The sequence below is a fragment of the Mya arenaria genome, chromosome 7 (assembly GCF_026914265.1).
Source record: "Mya arenaria isolate MELC-2E11 chromosome 7, ASM2691426v1".
Classification (NCBI taxonomy): Eukaryota; Metazoa; Mollusca; class Bivalvia; order Myida; family Myidae; genus Mya; species Mya arenaria.
Genome location: NC_069128.1, coordinates 9,003,421 through 9,023,987, shown reverse-complemented (window position 1 = coordinate 9,023,987; position 20,567 = coordinate 9,003,421). Strand labels below are relative to the sequence as shown.

The window sequence follows — 20,567 nt, the reverse complement described above, 5'->3', positions numbered from 1 at the left end:
ACCCTTCAGAGAAAAGCATGCTTGACCCTGAAGGGGTCGACTGGTCTTTATATACAATTCTCAATCCACACGGAGCCCGGGCTTTGCTAATTTGCATATTACCAACCAAGTAAACATACGTACTATGAACATACATTAAGCTTTTAAGTTATCCTTTCACATATTTACGTGGAACTTATTACATCACATCGACCGACCAATTAAATCTTAGCTTTGATGTGCTAAAAACCTACTGTTCGAAATCGCGTTTTGTGCGCTACGAATTGTCTGTCTCTTCCTTGCGAAAAGGGGCACTACTGTCGGGCTTGTATGTCCTGATAGACGAGCACGCTTTGCTACGTTTACTTGCATACAATGGTAAGGCATTCCACCAGTATATTTCAGCAGAGATTCGGATTCCATGCGTCCCTGATCATTTAATATTATGGCGTTATATCTTACACTGAGACATGCTAATATTGTAAGATGATGCGAGAACAAATATGCGATGAGATGTTTAACTCATGCATATGATTAAAATCTTCTATACATTCGCAAAAAAATAAGACCGTATGCGAAAGTGAATCCTGTTTAGCCATTCACGTAAACAACAATTAACAGGAAAAAAATAATTTACAAAATATGTTTAATCAAATTAAAGAACATTTTCGAGAATATATATGTTAGATACTATTGCATGGTAATGAGGAGCGAAACTTTGCAAAATATAAAATCACTGGGTTCAATTTAATGATAAACGTTACATTATTCAATTGCTATCAATCCTCTATTCATTTTTATTAGACTGAAATACCTTTTTGAGCATGAACTCGGTTGCTATTGTGATTAAAAAATGTGCACAGTCGGTTAAAATTTGAAACTTTGTAGAACACGCTTCCATAAAATATGCATATGATCCAAAAAACACAAGGCCAAATCTAGATTTATCAAAATGGCTGGCAAAATTCAAGATGGTCGCCATAATTATGTTATATATAGCTGTGGTGCAACCTGGTACTTGAATAAATGCCCTCTTTAGTGACATTAAATAGTTATAAAGATGTTGAAACTGAACTGTTTGAAAATTCATATATATACTCATTGAAATGTTTGTGTTACCAAGGCAATCATGACATCCTTAAAAATGATTATTATACCGGTTTTTACAGCAAAGAACCTTATACTTGTATAATATTATACTTAAAACGACGAAATGTTACATTTACAGTGTTGCAGTATTGCAGACGTTTTTTAACTTAATTTTGTGTAACCTATGTATGATGATGACCGGGAAATACAAGATGGCGTTCAAGATGTCCACCATGATTATCTAAATGAGTATTTTCCATCTCCAAGGATGACACCCATTTAAAAAGATATTTCTGTTTATTTCAATGTATATTATTTATATACGTACCTTAAAATTACATGCTGCATTGACTACTTCAAGGATATGGTCAAGGCCCTATCAGGGTCAATGAATGAAAATGCCACAATTGGGTGTCATTCCATTATTTTGTATAGGCATTTCAAGTAATGATTATAAGCATTAGATGAAAGAAGCTTTTTGTTGCAATTGGAATTGTTTTATTTTCTAAAACAGACACTATTGACAACATATACATGTATTCTATACATACTTAGAGAACAAATATACAAAATAATTGTACTGTAAGAAGAAAAACAGGATTTTGGTCAATCACATTAGCGAACAAATCTTGTCGGTGGAAAATGGCTGCCATGGATACAAAAAGCTTATTCTATAAAAGAAACACCTAATATTTCTATTTTATAGTGTTTCTTTGTAATATTTTGACTAAATTGTAAAGTCAAAAAATGTATTTACTGAGGTAATATAACAACTTATTTTTTATGACAATTTCTCTTTATAGCATGAAGGGTGATTGCGGCCATCTTGGATTTTGGCGGCCATCTTGGACGAAATTTAGGTGGGCCCTGTGCTTTTTTTAACCATAACATGCCTATGTGTTTTCAGGGAAAGTCTCATAATTTTAACCAAAAGTGCCCAATTTAATAACATTTCATTACGATATGACGGGACTAATAGAGCCATGGTTTATCATGTTGTTTATTTCTGTTGTTGTTTTTCAAAGAACAGTACATAGGGTAGTATTATCCCCCTTTATGAAAACTTTTTGTACATATTTGTAATGCTCTACTAGAATTGCGAATCACATATCATATTTGCATATCAAATGCATATCTCCTATTAGGAAGATTATAAGTATCTTCCATGGCCGAGAGTGTAAGATAGGTTTATTCCGACCCGAGCGTAGGGTGTTTTGCGGAAACGAGTATATATAGCTACCCAAGTGTTTAAATGTAGGCAAGGGTAGGTTTTGAACTTACTTAATTCCGTTATAAAAAAGACCATCGAACAGGTCAAAAGCAATCGGTATATTGTTTTGAGAGTCGGTCGGGAAACGCAATTTAAAGTCATGGCCTTAAAGTTATCAAGTTACGTAATCGGAGCAGCGGATTCTTCTTTGTAGCGGGCGATGACCTGGTTTCACGGTTGTGATTTGTTAACTTGATCAGTGGATAAAATGAAATACAAACTTTTATGTATTTGACACCTTGAATGAACTCGAATGTACGCTATATTTCTGTCTAAAGGACACGATTAGATAAAGATTTATGTGTTGCAATATACTATACAGTTTGTTCTGTTGGTTTTTTATCAAAACGTGCAGCGATTGGAGTTTGCACTATACAATTGTGCATAAAATACAGGTAGTTGCTAAACAGAAATTGCACATTTCGAAGGTTTAAATTTTCGTGCAAAAATCATTGAAATTATAGAAAATCTTGGATAAGTGAAAATAATGGCGATGTCTGGACATTCTAAATTGACCCTTGACGATATTCCCGTCATAAACATGGGGCAATTTCTACTGGACAGGATGAAGACGTTCGGTGACTCTGTTGCAATAGTAAGACTTGTGTTGTTTTTGTTGCTAAAAATGGAAAGTGCATAAATGTCTTCTTCTTCCTTTATAACTACTAATTGTGAGCTATCACCATGCCGATCACTAAATTATAAGTTACTTGTGAACCTTTGGCAATGACAGAGAGGTGGATTTAGGTCTCAAAAGCGGTAGTTTTGGTTCAAAAGCGGTAGAATACATCCGGGGGGGCAAATGTCCGGGGGGGCAAATGTCCGTTTACCAGAATGATTTCGGAGTGTTTTAATTCCTTTAATTTTCAGTCAAAAACAATGATGGAGACAATGTAAGCAAAATCTTGATATTTGTTACTGTTTTTAGATTTTCGGAAAATACGCATAAAATATGTCATGCTTAAAAGACTTGTTATATGTTACTGTTTTTGATTGAGAAACAGACGGATATTACCTCTGACTTGTAAAAACAAGTTTATATTTAGAACAGCTGCTAAACTATCAAATCAGACTGCAAAAACAGGTCGGAGTGTAAGTGCAGACGACTGCAGAATTGTGTATGTCAATGTTCCCGCCAAAATGTCGTAAAATTGTATACACTAAATAATTAATAACACCTTGGAAATGTTGTTTTCTTTAGTGTTTTGACAGTTCTATAATGTCTTTGATATTTACAAAAATTCTGATTAATGCTAATTAACAAAGAATGCTAATTAGTCTTTTTTGTACCGTACTGGTAACCTAGCAACGATCTAGGCCGGAGTGTGAAGTGATTTGACAAGTTGTTTACTTTAACGTGACAGTATGGTATTTTAGCATGGTTGTTTTTAAAAGTAAATTTAAGGCCAATTTGATATAATTTTGAGCTTTTTTTAAAAGCTCAAATTGTCGGTAGATTTTGACGGGAAAGCGTTATGACGTTAGAAGGTCTCAAAAGCGGTATATTTCACCTACCGCCGGTAGAGTTCCAAAAAAAAATGTTTGTTTAGGGTAACCTTCCCAATATTTAGGTAGGGTAGGTAGGGATTTAAAAAAAAAAAAAAAAATTCAAAATCGGTCGTAAGTTCAGAGTGTTTCCTTGCACATGGCAGTCTTTCCTACATTACTGTCATTGCCTGACTTTGTTTTATCATATAAACAATAATTCTGATCGTCCAATTCCCATTTATCCGCCCTTCGTAACTCTCTATTCGCTAACGAATATTTTTTTGCTCAGAAACGGAAAAAAATAGTTAGGGTCGGCGCATTTTTATAGGTAGGATCGGGTTACTCGAAACAGACATATTTTTTAGGCCTTATTTCTTTCCGAACTCCTTATTCAAAATATAGTATTGCAAATAGGGAAAATCACTGTGTTGTAATGAGTTTCGTATTTGCATATACCAAATAAGCAACTCTATGAAATGAAACAATGCATGTAAATGAAACATTTCGAATAATGTATACGAGAGACACTCTTTATTGCCTCCATTATGGTGAGACATTAATTTATAATAATTAATCATAGAAAATAAATGAGACAAACTTCCATGTTAAACAACTATATCTTTAATTATATCTTATATAGTACATTACAATCTCAATTCGAACTTTTCGGCCATTTTCCACGGAAATAGCCTCGGATATATGCTGGTACATCGGTAGAAATAGTTAATAAAAAATATTTAATAATTAAGTGTAGTGTGTTAACGTGTATTTTGTATTACCTAATTTAAATTGATTGCCAGTGAAGTTATTATTGCATAAATAACTAAGATTCCCAAGAGTAGAGACCTTAGGTTTAAATGCTATATTTAAATCACTACGCGAATCTAGTTTAATCTCGTCCCGTTTCCTATAGCCGTATAAATTTGTAGAAATTTAAGTTCCAGAGCAAACGTCTTTTGTGTGAGAAACCGCCGGCTAACATTCCTCATACTTACGGGGACCCTCTTAAAGATTTAATATTGGCGATATATTTCCCACTAGATTTGTTTCAGTTGAGATTTTCATTATTTTTATACAAACAAACTCCAAGCACTAACCGACAGTTACTTCTTGTATGTAAATTTTAGCTTAATATTATATCACTTTTTATATCGAAAAAAAAAACAATTTGTCGCTTTTTATGTCACATTTTTAAAATATTTTAAACCAAAAACATTTTATTTGAACGCCTTATGACGAGTTTGCATTGATACAACCATACATTTGTTCACAATACACACGTTTGTAAAATTATCGACGTCTAACAAGTTAAAGGGACTGAACACCTGGCCCCAATATCACGAAAGTACTTAAGTCAAATCTCAATCTCAATCTAAACTCATTGTTCGACATTAGTATGTCATTATTAAAAAATACTAATGTTTTACTATTTTTAAAAGCACATTCTCAAATGCATTATGTTGATAAACATAATTGATCAATATTCTAAAAAAACAACATTTCTACAGCACAAAATGTACTTGAGTAAAACTCAAAAATAATAAATTGGACTCAAGTACAATTTTTGCTCTCATCTTTTTTTTTTATAAAACTTATTGACCAATGCTTTTATCAACATAATGAATGAGAGAATGTGATTTTAAAAAGGGTAAAACATTTACAATTTTGAATCATATGATGCTGTAATTTGATAAAAAGTGTTGAGACTGAGATTGAGATTTGACTTGAGTATTTTCGTAATATTGGGGCCTGATTGGCACCAAAAAAAGTTGTTGTTTTTTTCTGTAACAAATCTCAGGCAAATTATTTAATAGAATGTGTTACGCTTTGATATCATCATAGTAAGAAGTACCAAACTGTAAAAAAAAATTCGGAGACCGGATTCGAACCCGTGTCGCCAATATTGCAGCGTAGTGTAGTATCCACTGTGCTACCAAGGCTTATTCCAAACGAGTGGTATTTTTAAGCTATATATCTAAATTGGTAATATCACGTGATAACATCGACTAACCAATCACGCATAAGGAATGAATTCTACTAGGTAGACATACCCAGTAGTCTTTTTTAATGGAAAAATACGAAATAACTGCTAAACTTAAACAAATTGTAAACTATGTGGTACTTCAGTTAGTAAGTTTCAATGCATTGTACACATTAATACCAAGTTTATGTCAGTTTTCGACCATTTTCTTTTTTTCTTGCAAATTGATCATCTGGTGCACAGTTGCTTTAAGACGTGTGTCCCTTTAATTTGCTGCAGCTATTTGTATATAGAGCAAATTCTGTTTTTATCTGACATCAAACTGTCTTACTCTTAATAGTACAGGGCTATAATAAAACATTCAGTACACTGAGGTCACGTTACGGTCATTGCATTTTGTGGGCATTACATTTGTAGACGAGATAAAGATAAATGAATTGGCGTTAGGTTTCTACCACGGCTTGATAATATTTTAATTCCAAAATTATGTATTTGTATTTACAAGTATTATTGCCTTTATGTTTGATCTAAAGACCCTATTAGATTAAAGGTTTCGTCGTGTTTTTTTGTTTTTTTTTGTCTTCTGTGCAAAATAAAGTGATGATAAAGCATGTTAAATACACGACCAATCTCTTTCTTACTAATATTTTTTAGTCAGTTAAGTCAATAATATTATATTATGAACTAAGGCGCTGCCTTAACAGGCTTAAAGTCTTATTGCCGGACACGTTAAAGTTAGAGTCTACTTAATGACTAATAGAAACATACCTGGAGTGAAAGAAAAAAAAATCATTTGCGTTAATAAACATTGAAAATCTTTCACCCTATTTAAAATATCAAGCAGTTCTGACGTTGTTGGCCATTTATTTAATATATATACAAACACGTACAAAAATTATGTATACATTATATATAATGCATTATACTATAAATCAAAGTTTGGAGTTGTCCTACTCATTTCAGCTTAAAAGGAGCTATTGTGCATTTGAGATTAAGTACACAAACGCATTTAAAGAATATGTAATGCACCAGTCAATTGTAACCACGCCCCCCCCCCCCCCCCAGGTCCAAAGATTAGCGGGAATTTGACATTCGGTCCAGCCAAGCCCATGTAAAATCCCCACCAAATGCCCCCGCACCCCAGGGACCCTAGGTAAGGTCCATTACCCGCTATATTTGGTGCGAAGACAAAACCACCGCATTCGCCCGGCACTGCGGGGCCACACGAAATGTAAAAACATGGCCCATTTACACGGCTATCCCAGGTATACCCCCGGACCTAGGGAGAGGGGGGGGGCGTGGTTACAATTGACTGGTGCATAGCACACAGAAATAATGTGTTAGTCAGTAAAGTCATTAATATTATAAAAGCATCTCATGTCATCAGGTCGATGGAACTACCGAGGAAGAGACTTCATACCGGAAGTTGGCAATGGAGGTGGAGAGCGCCGCGAGCGGGCTGCAGGCATTCGGCGTACAAAAGAATGACGTCATCTGTGTCGTCTCACCGAATCACCCAGACTACCTCGTGGCGTTCTACGCTACCACGTTGATTGCGGGAACGTTTCAACCAGTCAACCCAATGTATACAAAAGGTAGAAGCGTTATTGATGTTTGAACTGCAAAGATTCATCGACAGGGTGGATGGGGGGGGGGGGGGGTAGATCGTCGTTGGTGCATAGCTACTTCTACTTCTAAAATGATGATTATGATGATTATTATGATGGTGATGATGATGATGATGATGATGATGATGATAGTGATGATGATGATGATGATGATGATGATGATGATGATGATTTTTTTGCAATTTTAATTATAAAAACAGCCTAACAGCTCATACTAAGATATATGTACCATGATTTCAGATGACATTGTGAAAGTATTCAAGCAATGTAAGTCGAAGTTTATCATGACCACTTCAGAACTTTTACCCAAGGTAAAAGAGGCATCAGCAGAATTTCCAACTATTAAGGTACGTAGTCAAAGGTTTAAACCTTAATCATGAATCATCATCTTTCAACATCGTATTAAGTTGCAGTGAATTGTTCGTAGCATTTGTTAACATATGTAAATGGAACCGTGGATGTTTGTCATAAAAACCATCATGTATGTAATAAGAAGACTGAAAAATGCAGCAAATTGTACAGTCAAAACTCGCTTAGTCGAAGTCGTGGCGACCTCAGGAAAAAAACTTCGATATAACGAGCATTCGATATAACCGAAATACAAAAGGTGTAAAATTAAACCAAACGCATTCGTATTTTCATTGAGCTCAATGAAATAACTTGTTTTGACGTTATGTTATAATGACCTTTATGTCGATCCAATAAAACTGGTCGCCATAAAGTGTTTTCTGTGACCATTTTGCTCGGACTTCGCAGATAATAATGTTTGGGGAGTCTCCAGGCTACACCAGCTTCCGGTCCCTGTTTGACCACTCACATGGCCCTTACGTGTCACCGGATATAGACCCCAAATCAGATGTAGCGGCCCTCATGTCCTCTTCCGGTACAACAGGATTCCCGAAAGCCGTCCGTATGACACACTACTCCATCGTGGCTAATACCCTACAACAGAGGTCAGTTGTTTATTTTTTGTTATTTTAAACATACAGTCGAAACTCGCTATGTCGAACTCGGATATCTCGAAATTCCGATTATGCAGAACTTCTTTCGAATATTTTGGGGAAAATGAGACATGTTTTTTCGGTTATGTCAAATGTTCGTTAACTCGAACCTTTTCCCGAGGTGCGAAAGACCACGTCATAGCGAGTGTTAATTGTAATATTCGTTTTGTTATGTCATATTGCAAACAGTGGATATCCGGCTAGGATTGTTGTTTTTTTGTTGTTGAAAAAAACGTCTTAAATTCACCAAATCTTACACTTACTGTGTAACAGATTATTTCTCATGAAAATATGAGCCAATGCTTATTTTCGCACGTATGTGACTAGGTGTTCAGTCGCGTAGCTACATATATAGGCCATGTAGACCTGGGCCTGCAACTTTTTTTGAAAAATGACAAAAATTAAACAACCCAAAAATGCAATAAAAACTAATAGCTACTCAAACACTTTGAACAACTAAAAAGTTAGTTTATTTTAACTATAGTTTGGTGTTTATTTAAACTACGTACAGGGTGTATTGGTTGATTTTATTGTAATCATTGCACATAAAATTGAGTGTGTGTAATGCACATATAAAGTCCCCAAACTCACAGAGAACCATCAGGTCTACATTTTTTTGGCCTAGCTACGACCCTGGTTTTGCGAAAAGAACGTCGTTGTCGTAACATTCTACAGTGTTTAAATGGAGAGCTATGACAAATAATCCACATGCCCAAAATATACAGTCGAACCCTGTTGGCTCGTACTCGCTTGGCTCAATTTTCTCGCTTGCTCGAACTGGATGTTAAGGACCAAATTTATTCAATGTTAGCATTACCGCTTGGCTCGAATTTCCTGTGGCTCGAGGTATTTTCACCGGTCCCTGGGTGTTCGAGCCAACGGGGTTCGACTGTATGTCTCTTACAATCAATAATGCCTTTTGGTTGCGACAAATTGATCAAAAGCGCCCTGGTCCTGTTTCTTCTATTTCCCCAGGTATTCGGCCTAAACCTGATCATCTATAATTCGCATGTCCCTTCCTCCAAGCTCAACTCATATTTTCTTTTAATTGTTCTCAGATGCGCCGGACTGAACACAAGCGCCGACACTTTGGTTGTATTCCTGCCATTCTTCCACGCTTATGGCCTCTACTTAGTCAGCTACTACGCCCATCATCTTGGTGCAAGGCTCGTCGTCATGTCAATGTTTGAACCCGATAAATACCTCTACCTCATCGAGAAATATAAGGTAAATTAAAGCATTCGGAGCTCCTCGGCCATTTTTATTGAAAACGACCTCGGATGTATGCCGGTACATCGTTAGAAGTAGTTCGTAAAATTTTGAATTTATTAAATGTAGTGTTGTAGCTTGAATTTGTAGATTTAAGTTTGAATTGATTGTCAGTGAATTGTATTAATGCAAACATAATTAAAATTCCCAAGTGTTAAGTCATTAAGTTTACCTGCTAAATTGAAATTACTACGCGATCTACTTGCAGCGTAGTTAACGTGTACCGATGTCCGACATTGTAAACTGTCCATATTTATCCGAAGTTGTTTTCGATAAAAATGGCCGAGGAGTTCCGAATGAAAATAAAGATGCCGCACCGGTGTCCAATCACGACATTATCATGTAAACAGATATGGTTTGCTAGAACGAATCGAACGGTCTTGGACACAATAAATGACTTGATGTCAAACATACTTAAATGGAGGTCAGCCTCGACTAAGGCAATACCACAATTTAGCTTCATCGGACGGGTTGTATTTCGTCTTTCAAATCGTAAGTTATGAACAATACATATACCTCCACAATCAGCCAAAACAAACAGATTTAAGGATTGAAGGAGCTGATAATGATGCAATCAGGCACGATTAGTTAGGAAAATAGTGTTAAGTGTACACAGATAAATGGCTAGTCAAATGTAGAACACATGGATATGACCTTATCGATAAAATTTCATGGTAATCAGTTAATGTTATACAAAGAATAAATTTGGTATGGCCTCATTTGTGAAGCCGTATTTTATCACACATATACCAAATCATCGTTAAGCCCAACCTAATAAAAGTGGTACCTTCTGTGATAGTGATGATGGATTTCTCATAAGAACCCATAACCTTCCCAACTTAAAATCGATCATAGTTGTTGTCATTTCTTTTTATTTAATTACCATGAATATTTCTACATCAAATTCACAGCCCAGCCTGCTCCAAGTGGTACCTCCACTGATGGCGATATTTTCAAGTACCCAAATTGGCCAACTACGATTCTCCCATGTAAAACAGAATCAATTATTTTCGACTACAAATAATTATATTTATAAAACATATTATTCTCTAGTAAGTGTATACCACGCGATAAATTACGTCATAAGTGCTACGTACGTAGGAAGGCATTTTTTGCTTCACATAAAAACTTGAAACAAAGATAACTTTACTATTTATTCATCATATTAAATAAAACATGGCGCAGTCTACGCCGCTTACATAGCCCTGCCTTCGGTCTTTTACTGGATCATTATTGAGAGTTTAATATATAGCATCTTAAAACACTTTCGTAAACCGCCGCCTGATGTAGCACTGTCAATACATTAGTTTGGAAAGATGTCGAAGTGTTTGAGGAAACCAATCACCAAATCAAACTCCGGTAATGAAACGAAGGCGGGGCTCTTTAAGCGTTATAGACGCAGCCCTTTGTTTCATTGAAAATGGTGAAGAAAATGAAAAACGGAAGCAAAATGTTGCATTGCGACGTAGCATTTGCTACGTAATTTATCACGTGGTATAAACACACTGTTCTCGCTACAGCCAAACCTACTCCAAGTAGTACCTCCAGTCATGGTGTTGTTTTCCAAGTACCCGAAGGTGGCCAACTACGATCTCTCCTCTGTAACACAAATAATCTGCGGAGCGGCCCCTCTCAGCAAGGAGATTGAGGACACGGTGAAAACTAAGCTCAACATTCAGTGTATTCATCAAGGTACAGTCGATTGAAAATAACTAGATACTGAGGGTAGTATCATTTCAACAAAAAAGTTTAACACAGTGTTTGATATTATCTTAGTCGCCTGGTTTCAAGTTTACTGTTTGCATTATTTCACGTCTTAGGTAAATTTGAGCTGCAAGAAAAGGTTTATTCACATAAATGGGTTGATTTTAGCCCTTCTGTATAGCTTGAAAAGCCGAGGAATTGTGTGAGACGGACAAACTCCACCTCACAAATTTTAGCATAAGCAAATGTTGTTTATATTTATTAACCTAATACATTGTTTTAGGGGTAAAGTGTATTACATTTTACAACATGTCTTCTCAGTAACAATTCAATCACAATTTTTCGGGGTGGGGGATTAATTCGTCTGTTCAATACGTGATGGTGCATTTCGTCCTAGGAGGTTTTGTCATGCACTCTTAAAGTGTTTCCGTCATCGGCGTCAGTGTCATTTGAAATGCACATGTCGCATGTGACTAAACGCGTGTGGGAAACATTCTCCTTCTGCTGTATCTCTTAGATGTGAAACACGATTTTTAGTATAGGTCCTGTCGATTTAATCGACAAAAGATGCAGTTCTACGCAATGCCTTCTCATCCAGAGACACTGTTCTACACAATGCCATCTAATCCAAAGATGCAGTTCTAAGCAATGCCTTCAAATCCAAAGATGCAGTTCTACGCAATGCCTTCTAATCCTAAGATGCAGTTCCACGCAATGCATTCTCATCCAAAGATGCAGTTCTACGCAATGCAATCGCATCCCAAGATGCAGTTCCACGCTATGCTTTTTCATCCAAAGATGCTGTTCTACACAATGCCTTCTTATCCAAAGATGCAGTTCTACACAATCACTTCTCATACAAAGATGCTGTTCTACACAATGCCTTCTTATCCAAAGATGCAGTTCTACACAATCACTTCTCATACAAAGATGCTGTTCTACGCAATGCCTTGTCATCCAAAGGTGCAGTTCTACACAATGCCTTGTTATCCAAAGATGCAGTTCTACGCAATCACTTCTCATACAAAGATGCTGTTCTACGCAATGCCTTGTCATCCAAAGATGCAGTTCCACGCAATGCTTTTTCATCCAAAGATGCTGTTCTACACAATCACTTCTCATCCAAAGATGCTGTTCTACGCAATGCCTTGTCATCCAAAGATGCTGTTCTACACAATCACTTCTCATCCAAAGATGCTGTTCTACGCAATGCCTTGTCATCCAAAGATGCAGTTCTACGCAATCATTTCTCATCCAAAGATGCTGTTCTACGCAATCACGTCTCATACAAAGATGCTGTTCTACGCAATCACGTCTCATACAAAGATGCTGTTCTACGCAATCACTTCTCATACAAAGATGCTGTTCTACGCAATCACTTCTCATACAAAGATGCTGTTCTACGCAATGCCTTCTCATCCAAAGATGCAGTTCTACGCAATCACTTCTCATACAAAGATGCTGTTCTACGCAATGCCTTGTCATCCAAAGATGCAGTTCTACACAATCACTTCTCATCCAAAGATGCTGTTCTACGCAATCACTTCTCATCCAAAGATGCAGTTCTACGCAATCACTTCTCATACAAAGATGCTGTTCTACGCAATCACGTCTCATATAAAGATGCTGTTCTACGCAATCACTTCTCATACAAAGATGCTGTTCTACGCAATCACTTCTCATACAAAGATGCTGTTCTACGCAATTACTTCTCATACAAAGATGCTGTTCTACGTAATCACTTCTCATACAAAGATGCTGTTCTACGTAATCACTTCTCATACAAAGATGCTGTTCTACGCAATCACTTCTCATACAAAGATGCTGTTCTACGCAATCACTTCTCATACAAAGATGCTGTTCTACGCAATCACTTCTCATACAAAGATGCTGTTCTACGCAATCACTTCTCATACAAAGATACTGTTCTACGCAATCACTTCTAATACAAAGATGCAGTTCTACGCAATCACTTCTCATGCAAAGATGCTGTTCTACGCAATCACTTCTCATACAAAGATGCTGTTCTACGCAATCACTTCTCATACAAAGATGCAGTTCTACACAATCACTTCTCATACAAAGATGCAGTTCTACACAATCACTTCTCATACAAAGATGCAGTTCTACACAAATCACTTCTCATACAAAGATGCTGTTCTACGCAATCACTTCTCATACAAAGATGCTGTTCTACACAATCACTTCTCATACAAAGATGCTGTTCTACGTAATGCCTTCTAATCCAAAGATGATTTTCTACCCAATGCCTTCTTATCCAAAGATGCAGTTCTACACAATGCATTCTAATCCAAAGATGCTCTTCTACGCAATGCCTTTCTAATCGAAATGCTGTTCTACACAATGCCTTTCTAATCCAAAGATGCTGTTCTACGCAATGTCTTCTAATCCAATGATGCTATTCTATGCAATGCCTCTAATCCAAAGATGCTGTTCTACGCTATGCCTTCTAATCCAAAGATGCTGTTCCACGCAATACCTTCTAATCCAAAGATGCTGTTCTACGCAATGCCTTCTAATCCAAAGATGCTGTTCCACGCAATGCCTTCTAATCCAAAGATGCTGTTCCACGCAATGCCTTCTAATCCAAAGATGCTGTTCTACGCCTTATCCAAAGATGCTGTTCTACGCAATGCATTCTTATCCAAAGATGTTGTTCTACCCAAAGCCTTTTAATTCAAAGATGCGGCGGTTCTACGCAATGCCTTCTTATCCAAAGATGACGTTCTATCCAATGCAAGTTTATCTAAAGATGCTGTTTTTTACTATGTTTTTTTTTTTAATTTTAAGATTGCTGTTTTACTCTATGCCTTCTAATCCAAATTTATGTTGTTACCAAGGTTACGGGATGACAGAAGTAGGCGTGACTCACCTAAATGGACGGGACAACTCCAGATACAAATCAGTGGGCAAACTGCTCCCGCTTGTAGAAATGAAGGTTAGCGCCATAATTCTTTATTAAAGGCCTAGTTTAAGGAAATGTCATGATAATCTCCTGCTGTGCATCTACTGCTATTTGCACTGGTGTCACAGTAGGGGCCAATTTCCTGTATATTCGTTTATTGGTTCAGGGCCATTTAGGGTCCATTTCTATAATAAAACATCCCAAATTGCACAATAGGATACTCAGATCAGAGATCTGATAAGAGGGATCAAGGCAAGTAGATTCAGATCAATACACAGAGGTTGTGTACTGTACACAGGGTTTTTTTTGTTTTGTTTTTTTGTTGTTGTTGTTGTTGTTTTTTTTTTTTTTTGTTTTTTTTTTGTTTTTTTTTTGGGGGGGGGGGGTGACTTATAGAAGGCTTAAACTAGGCCTTTAAGTGTCTAACTACACAATGAATGTAGCGGCGCAACGTTGTATAGCTAGAACATATTTAGTAAATTAATGGGTAAAAAACGTGTCCTGCTAAGTCATTAAGACTTTACCTTATATGTTCAAACTTTACATCTTAGAGTGTATCATAGTTAGAACATTTTGTGTAAAAATTAATGAAGTAATATAATTCGCTCACTCCACCATACTCAGCATAACTCCTTAGATGATACATTTAATGTCTTTTAAGTGGCAGGCCGTGGATTTTACCCGGGCTTGGCTGGACTGAAAGTCAAAGTCCCCGCTATTCCACGGAACTGGGGGCCGTGTTTACAATTGACTGGTGCATAAGTTAAGCAACATGACTTAAGGTAGAAAATGACTTAAGAAGATGTTTTATGAATACTGACCTAGGTCCCAAATATACGCTCTGCAGTACTGCAAGCACGGGAAATCGAGCGCTTCAGTCAAATTGTTATATAAATAATCTCATATTACAGATAGTAGACGTCGATTCAGGACGGATCATGGGTGTGAACGAGGAAGGTGAGATCTGGGTAAAAGGCCCGCAACTCTCTCTTGGCTACCACGAGCTACCCGAGCAGACACGGGAACTATTTACACCAGACGGATGGGCAAGAACAGGTCAGTTCGTGTCGTGATACAGCGTGTTTTTGTTCTTATTTTGTGGATACATTTAAAGATACACTCTTACTCCCAGGTAAGATTTACCACAATTAATAATATTGTTTTGTTATTGCAAAAAGGATGAATAAATGTCGAAAACAAAGGTTATTATGAAGGATACCGAGTTTAATTTGAACAAAATAAGCATAAACATGGTATTTCTACCTTGTGGGACTATAGTAGACCACAATAAATCTTTGAGCATTCACCAATCATTTAATATGTTTACGCTTTTTGCTATTAAATACACGGTTACATTTTTTTTTCAGTAATTAATATTTTCCATTAATGCATTATTTAGTAAGAAGTTAAAGGTTTATCAGCAAATATTGATTTTGAAAAAGAGTGTCACTTTAAGAAGAAAAACGTTTTAAACAAAAAAATATACTGACATTAATCACGTACCACTTCCGTATCAGGTGACATCGGGTACGAGGACGAGGACGGATTCCTGTTTGTTGTTGACAGACTCAAGGAGCTTATCAAGTACAAGGCATTCCAGGTCGCCCCCGCAACGCTCGAAGACATCCTGCTACGCCATGACGCCATTGCTGACGTAGGGGTCGTCGGGATGCTGGATGTCGACGCTGGAGAACTCCCGCGCGCGTATGTCGTACTCAAGGCAGGACGGACATTAACGGAACAAGATGTGCTTACGTTTGTAGCAGGTGTGAAACATTTTCTAACTGAATCACAGTATTACGATTTTTGAGATTATATTGAAATTAAAGCATGTGCATAAAGTTAAAACGTATGTTGTTATATTGTATGTTTGGTGACTTGAAATAATGCCATGGTATACACACAGGGGTACAGTATCGGTTATAAATACACACATACATGAAAAAGTGCACATGCACATGATAAACTGCACACGCACACGCACATGATAAACTGCACACGCACATGATAAACTACACACGCACATGATAAACTGCACACGCACATGATAAATTTCACACGCACATAATAAACTGCACACGCACGTAATAAACTGCACACGCACATGATAAACTACACACGCACATGATAAACTGCACACGCACGCACACGCACATGATAAATTTCACACGCACATAATAAACTGCACACGCACATGATTAACTGCACATGATAAAGTGCACACGCACATGATACGCATATGATAAACTGCACACGCACATGATAAACTGCACACGCACATGATAAACTTCACACGCACATGATAAAGTGCACACGCACATGATAAACTGCACACGCACATGATAAAGTGCACACGCATATGATAAAGTGCACATGCACATGATTAACTGCACACGCACATGATGAACTGTACACGCACACAATCATGATAAACTGCACACGCACATGATAAAGTGCACACGCATATGATAAACTGTACACGCACACAATCATGATAAACTGCACACGCACATGATAAAGTGCACACGCATATGATAAATTGTACACGCACACAATCATGATAAACTGCACACGCACATGATAAAGTGCACACGCACATGATAAACTGTACACGCACACAATCATGATAAACTGCACACGCACATGATAAAGTGCACACGCATATGGTAAAGTGCACATGCGCATGATTAACTGCACACGCACATGATAAACTGTACACGCACACAATCATGATAAACTGCACACGCACATGATAAAGTCCACACGCACATAATAAAATGCACAAGCACATGATAAAGTGCACACGCACATGATAAACTACACACGCACATGGTTAAGTGCATAGCGTACTCGAGTACCAAGCAATTCGAGCATGCTGAAAATGAGAATCAAGTGAATTCCAAAAGAAAACTCGATATGATATCTCTTCGAAACAAACTTTGAGAAGAATAAGAAGAAAGCATATTTAACACATTACTAAAACTTATTTTATTAAAAAGACGCCGACAGGATATTTATCTTTAGTTTGCCTTTCGCTCACATTTCAGACCAGGTGGCTCCCCACATGAAGCTGCGGGGAGGGGTGGAGTTTGTACAGGAAATCCCGCGGACCGCCTCGGGGAAGATCCTCCGGAAGTCGCTCCGGGAACGCGCGCGGGAGTTTGCAGCGAGCAAAAGTCCGAGAAGCAACTGACATGCCTTTTATTATAAGAGATGTGACATTAATTCACGACCGTGGCTTTTATAATCGCTCAATTCATTCCGAGGACATTATAGATAAAATAATGTTCAAAATATGGATGACCAAGTAATACTGGTATCACCTTGATGTAGATAAAGTCTTTGAGGAAGTATTGTGGTAGATATTTTTCAACATGTTCATTGGAAATTTTAATCAGTCAAAGCTTTACTTTTTTGATATCACCGCTTTCAATTGAAACAATCCATATAATGGACTAAAGACCTTACATAACGAAAGTCGAATGACGGACTTCTCTTTGTAACCTCAGTTTGGGACATAAATGTGTAGGACATTTAAATCATACCTATTAAAGCTGCACTCTCACAGATTTACCATTTTTACAACTTTTTTTTATTTTTTTGTCTTGGAAAGAGCAAAATTTTGCGTATATATCTGCAAACCAGTGATAAAAGTTTGCTGACAAAAGATCAGATCGCAGATTTGCATATTTCCGTTCAAAAATCAATGTTTTATGGCTTAAACCGTTCCTAACGGTTTAAGAAAAAGGCATAAAACATGAATTTTCGAACTTATAACTATAAAGGAGCAAAATTTGTCAACGCGGTCATTGAAACCACCACGCATTATGTTTTAGTTATCTGGACATGATCATTTTTCCACAATTAACTGTTAAAACATAATTTCACTTTTAAATCCAACGATATGAATGTATTCGTAATATGGCCAGTGCCTCTAGTTCATTGTCGCATGGTTCCTTGCCGTTTATTTTCGAATATTCTGCTACTGGGCTTGACCATGTAGTTTTCATTGTGTTTGTTTTATTTCTGCATGACATACTATACGAGTACGTATACGGATGTGCGAATATGTACATAATAATGCCTTTGAAACAATCACGCTGTTGCCACGACGTTCATTTTATCTTTATAGTTTAGCTTTGTATCGCTTAATGCTTATTATAAGTTGTATGTTATATAAGGTAACCGTATATTTCATGTATTCATGAAAAGAAATAAAAAAAGATTGATAACAGTGTCATTATGTCTGTTGTATTTTACAGAATACGTATGTTCCTATACTTGGTGATGGGATCCCATGACTTCATATTGGGAACATAATATATATTTTTTCCAAGAAAAAATACTTATAAAATAGAATAAAAGGGCTGAAAGCCTGTTCACAGGCAATTCAAATCTGACCCAACATATATTTTGAATGGTCTCAAACTGTAACCGATATGTGCCTGTCAAAAACTAAGAGGAGGTTATGTAAAGAGATGAATTTGTAATAACATTAGCTAGGGTCATAACAGTAACCCATAAACCTATATATATATATATATGTTCTAGGGTATATAAACATTTTTATTTTCTACGTCACAAGTAATCTATAATGATCTATTCCCCTCGATTCTTCGCAAAGCTTTATTTAGGATTCTTCGGCGTTCTTTTTTAGTTGCAATCTTATGAATGTACTTAAACAGTGGGTTTTCCATTCGCACTATTTTACACCGAAGCATTATTGTCATGTCAAAAAGTAGATCTCACGAAACCTGATTTCGATTTGAATTACTAGTCTACCGCCTAAAAAAACGTCAAAAATGCATGAATATACATCCTTGAAGACTTGTATTTGCAAACTAAACCTCGGGACCCCTCAAATCACTGACAATATACTTATATCGATTTTTTTTTTCATTCTACTTCCGGGATGATTGATCGAGGGGACTCGGCATATCATAAAACGAGGTATGTGAAATACTACGCCAACCCTTGCTTCGAAACGGTTTCACACCTTAGACCGATAAGGTGATCATGTCAGTTCATATTCTACCATATGGTTTGCCTTGATGTAAGACCAAATAAAAATGTTAAATTTTCTCAAGCACAGCCGCATTCATAATAAAGAGCTAGTCCATATAAACAGCCGCTTCCCTTATTTCAAAATGAATTTAACAAACACGCTTTTCCGATTTGAATGATACCAAAATGTGCAAATGGACGTCCGGCAGTGGCGTAGCTATATATAGGCCTTGTAGACAAAAAGTGACAAAATTTGAATAAACCAAAACTGCAATAAAAACTAATAGCTGCTCAAACACTTTGAACAATTTAAAAGTTTGTTTTATTACATGTGTTACCAAAACAAGCTTGGTGTTTATTGCTTGATTTTGTAATTATTGCATATAATTTAAGTGTGTGTAATGTGCATATAAAATGGATGTAATTGTGCTTTTTTTCGCCTGGAATGCTCCGAAATTGCACCATTTGGTTTCTTATTTAGAAAGAAAGCTTGTGGAACCATCGGGCCTACAAGTTTTTAGGCCCAGCTACGCCCTGTCCGGTATTGATCAGTAAAAGTAAGAGGACATAAAACACAAACTACAATAAAGTTATCCCTTATAATATGACATCATTAATAACCAGAAAGTATTTACCTTTCAAATAATACCAATGACACACAATATTAATGCAATTTTCCAGCTGATTCCGATATATTAAAAATATTTATATCGGCAAGCATATCAGATTTTAACTTGGTTGTACCTTGGAGTACTGTAGGATTTGTGATTGCGCCAACGTTGTATACAATATATACATACCATTTTAAATGCTTAAAAATAACTTATAAAGATGTTGGTTAAATTGGCTAGTTTGTGCTATTTAGTAAAATGTTTAATTGGCTAGTTTGGGCTATTTAGTAAAAGGTTTAATTGGCTAGTTTGGGCTATTTAGTAAAAGGTTTAATTGGCTAGTTTGGACTATTTAGTAAAAGGTTTAATTGGCTAGTTTGGGCTATTTAGTAAAAGGTTTAATTGGCTAGTTTGGGCTATTTAGTAAAAGGTTTAATTGGCTAGTTTGGACTATTTAGTAAAAGGTTTAATTGGCTAGTTTGGGCTATTAGTAAAAGGTTTAATTGGCTAGTTTGGGCTATTTAGTAAAAGGTTTTATTGGCTAGTTTGGACTATTTAGTAAAAGGTTTAATTGGCTAGTTTGGGCTATTTAGTAAAAACAATGAGGCTTTAACAAA

The 20,567-nt window shown here is 36.5% G+C and overlaps 1 protein-coding gene across 1 annotated transcript; it reads left to right on the top strand.

The window, feature by feature from the left end:
• The first annotated feature begins 2,508 nt into the window (after positions 1–2,508).
• Positions 2,509–18,572, top strand: LOC128241441 (uncharacterized). The gene is made up of 10 exons (XM_052958369.1): positions 2,509–2,933; positions 7,195–7,402; positions 7,676–7,782; positions 8,192–8,388; positions 9,495–9,663; positions 11,226–11,397; positions 14,271–14,368; positions 15,247–15,391; positions 15,853–16,101; positions 17,383–18,572. Exons 1-10 carry the CDS (start codon positions 2,826–2,828, stop codon positions 17,526–17,528), a joined length of 1,599 nt encoding a protein of 532 aa, XP_052814329.1. The 5' UTR covers positions 2,509–2,825; the 3' UTR covers positions 17,529–18,572.
• The last annotated feature ends 1,995 nt before the right edge of the window (positions 18,573–20,567 follow it).

What these genes read in the sequence shown, in the direction of transcription:
- LOC128241441 (XM_052958369.1), top strand. Translation starts at nt 2,826, where the DNA reads ATGGCGATGTCTGGACATTCTAAATTGACCCTTGACGATATTCCCGTC. An exon ending in TCGGTGACTCTGTTGCAATA is followed by an intron (nt 2,934 to 7,194) that starts GTAAGACTTGTG and finishes TCATGTCATCAG; the next exon opens with GTCGATGGAACTACCGAGGA. An exon ending in TGTGCTTACGTTTGTAGCAG is followed by an intron (nt 16,102 to 17,382) that starts GTGTGAAACATT and finishes CTCACATTTCAG; the next exon opens with ACCAGGTGGCTCCCCACATG.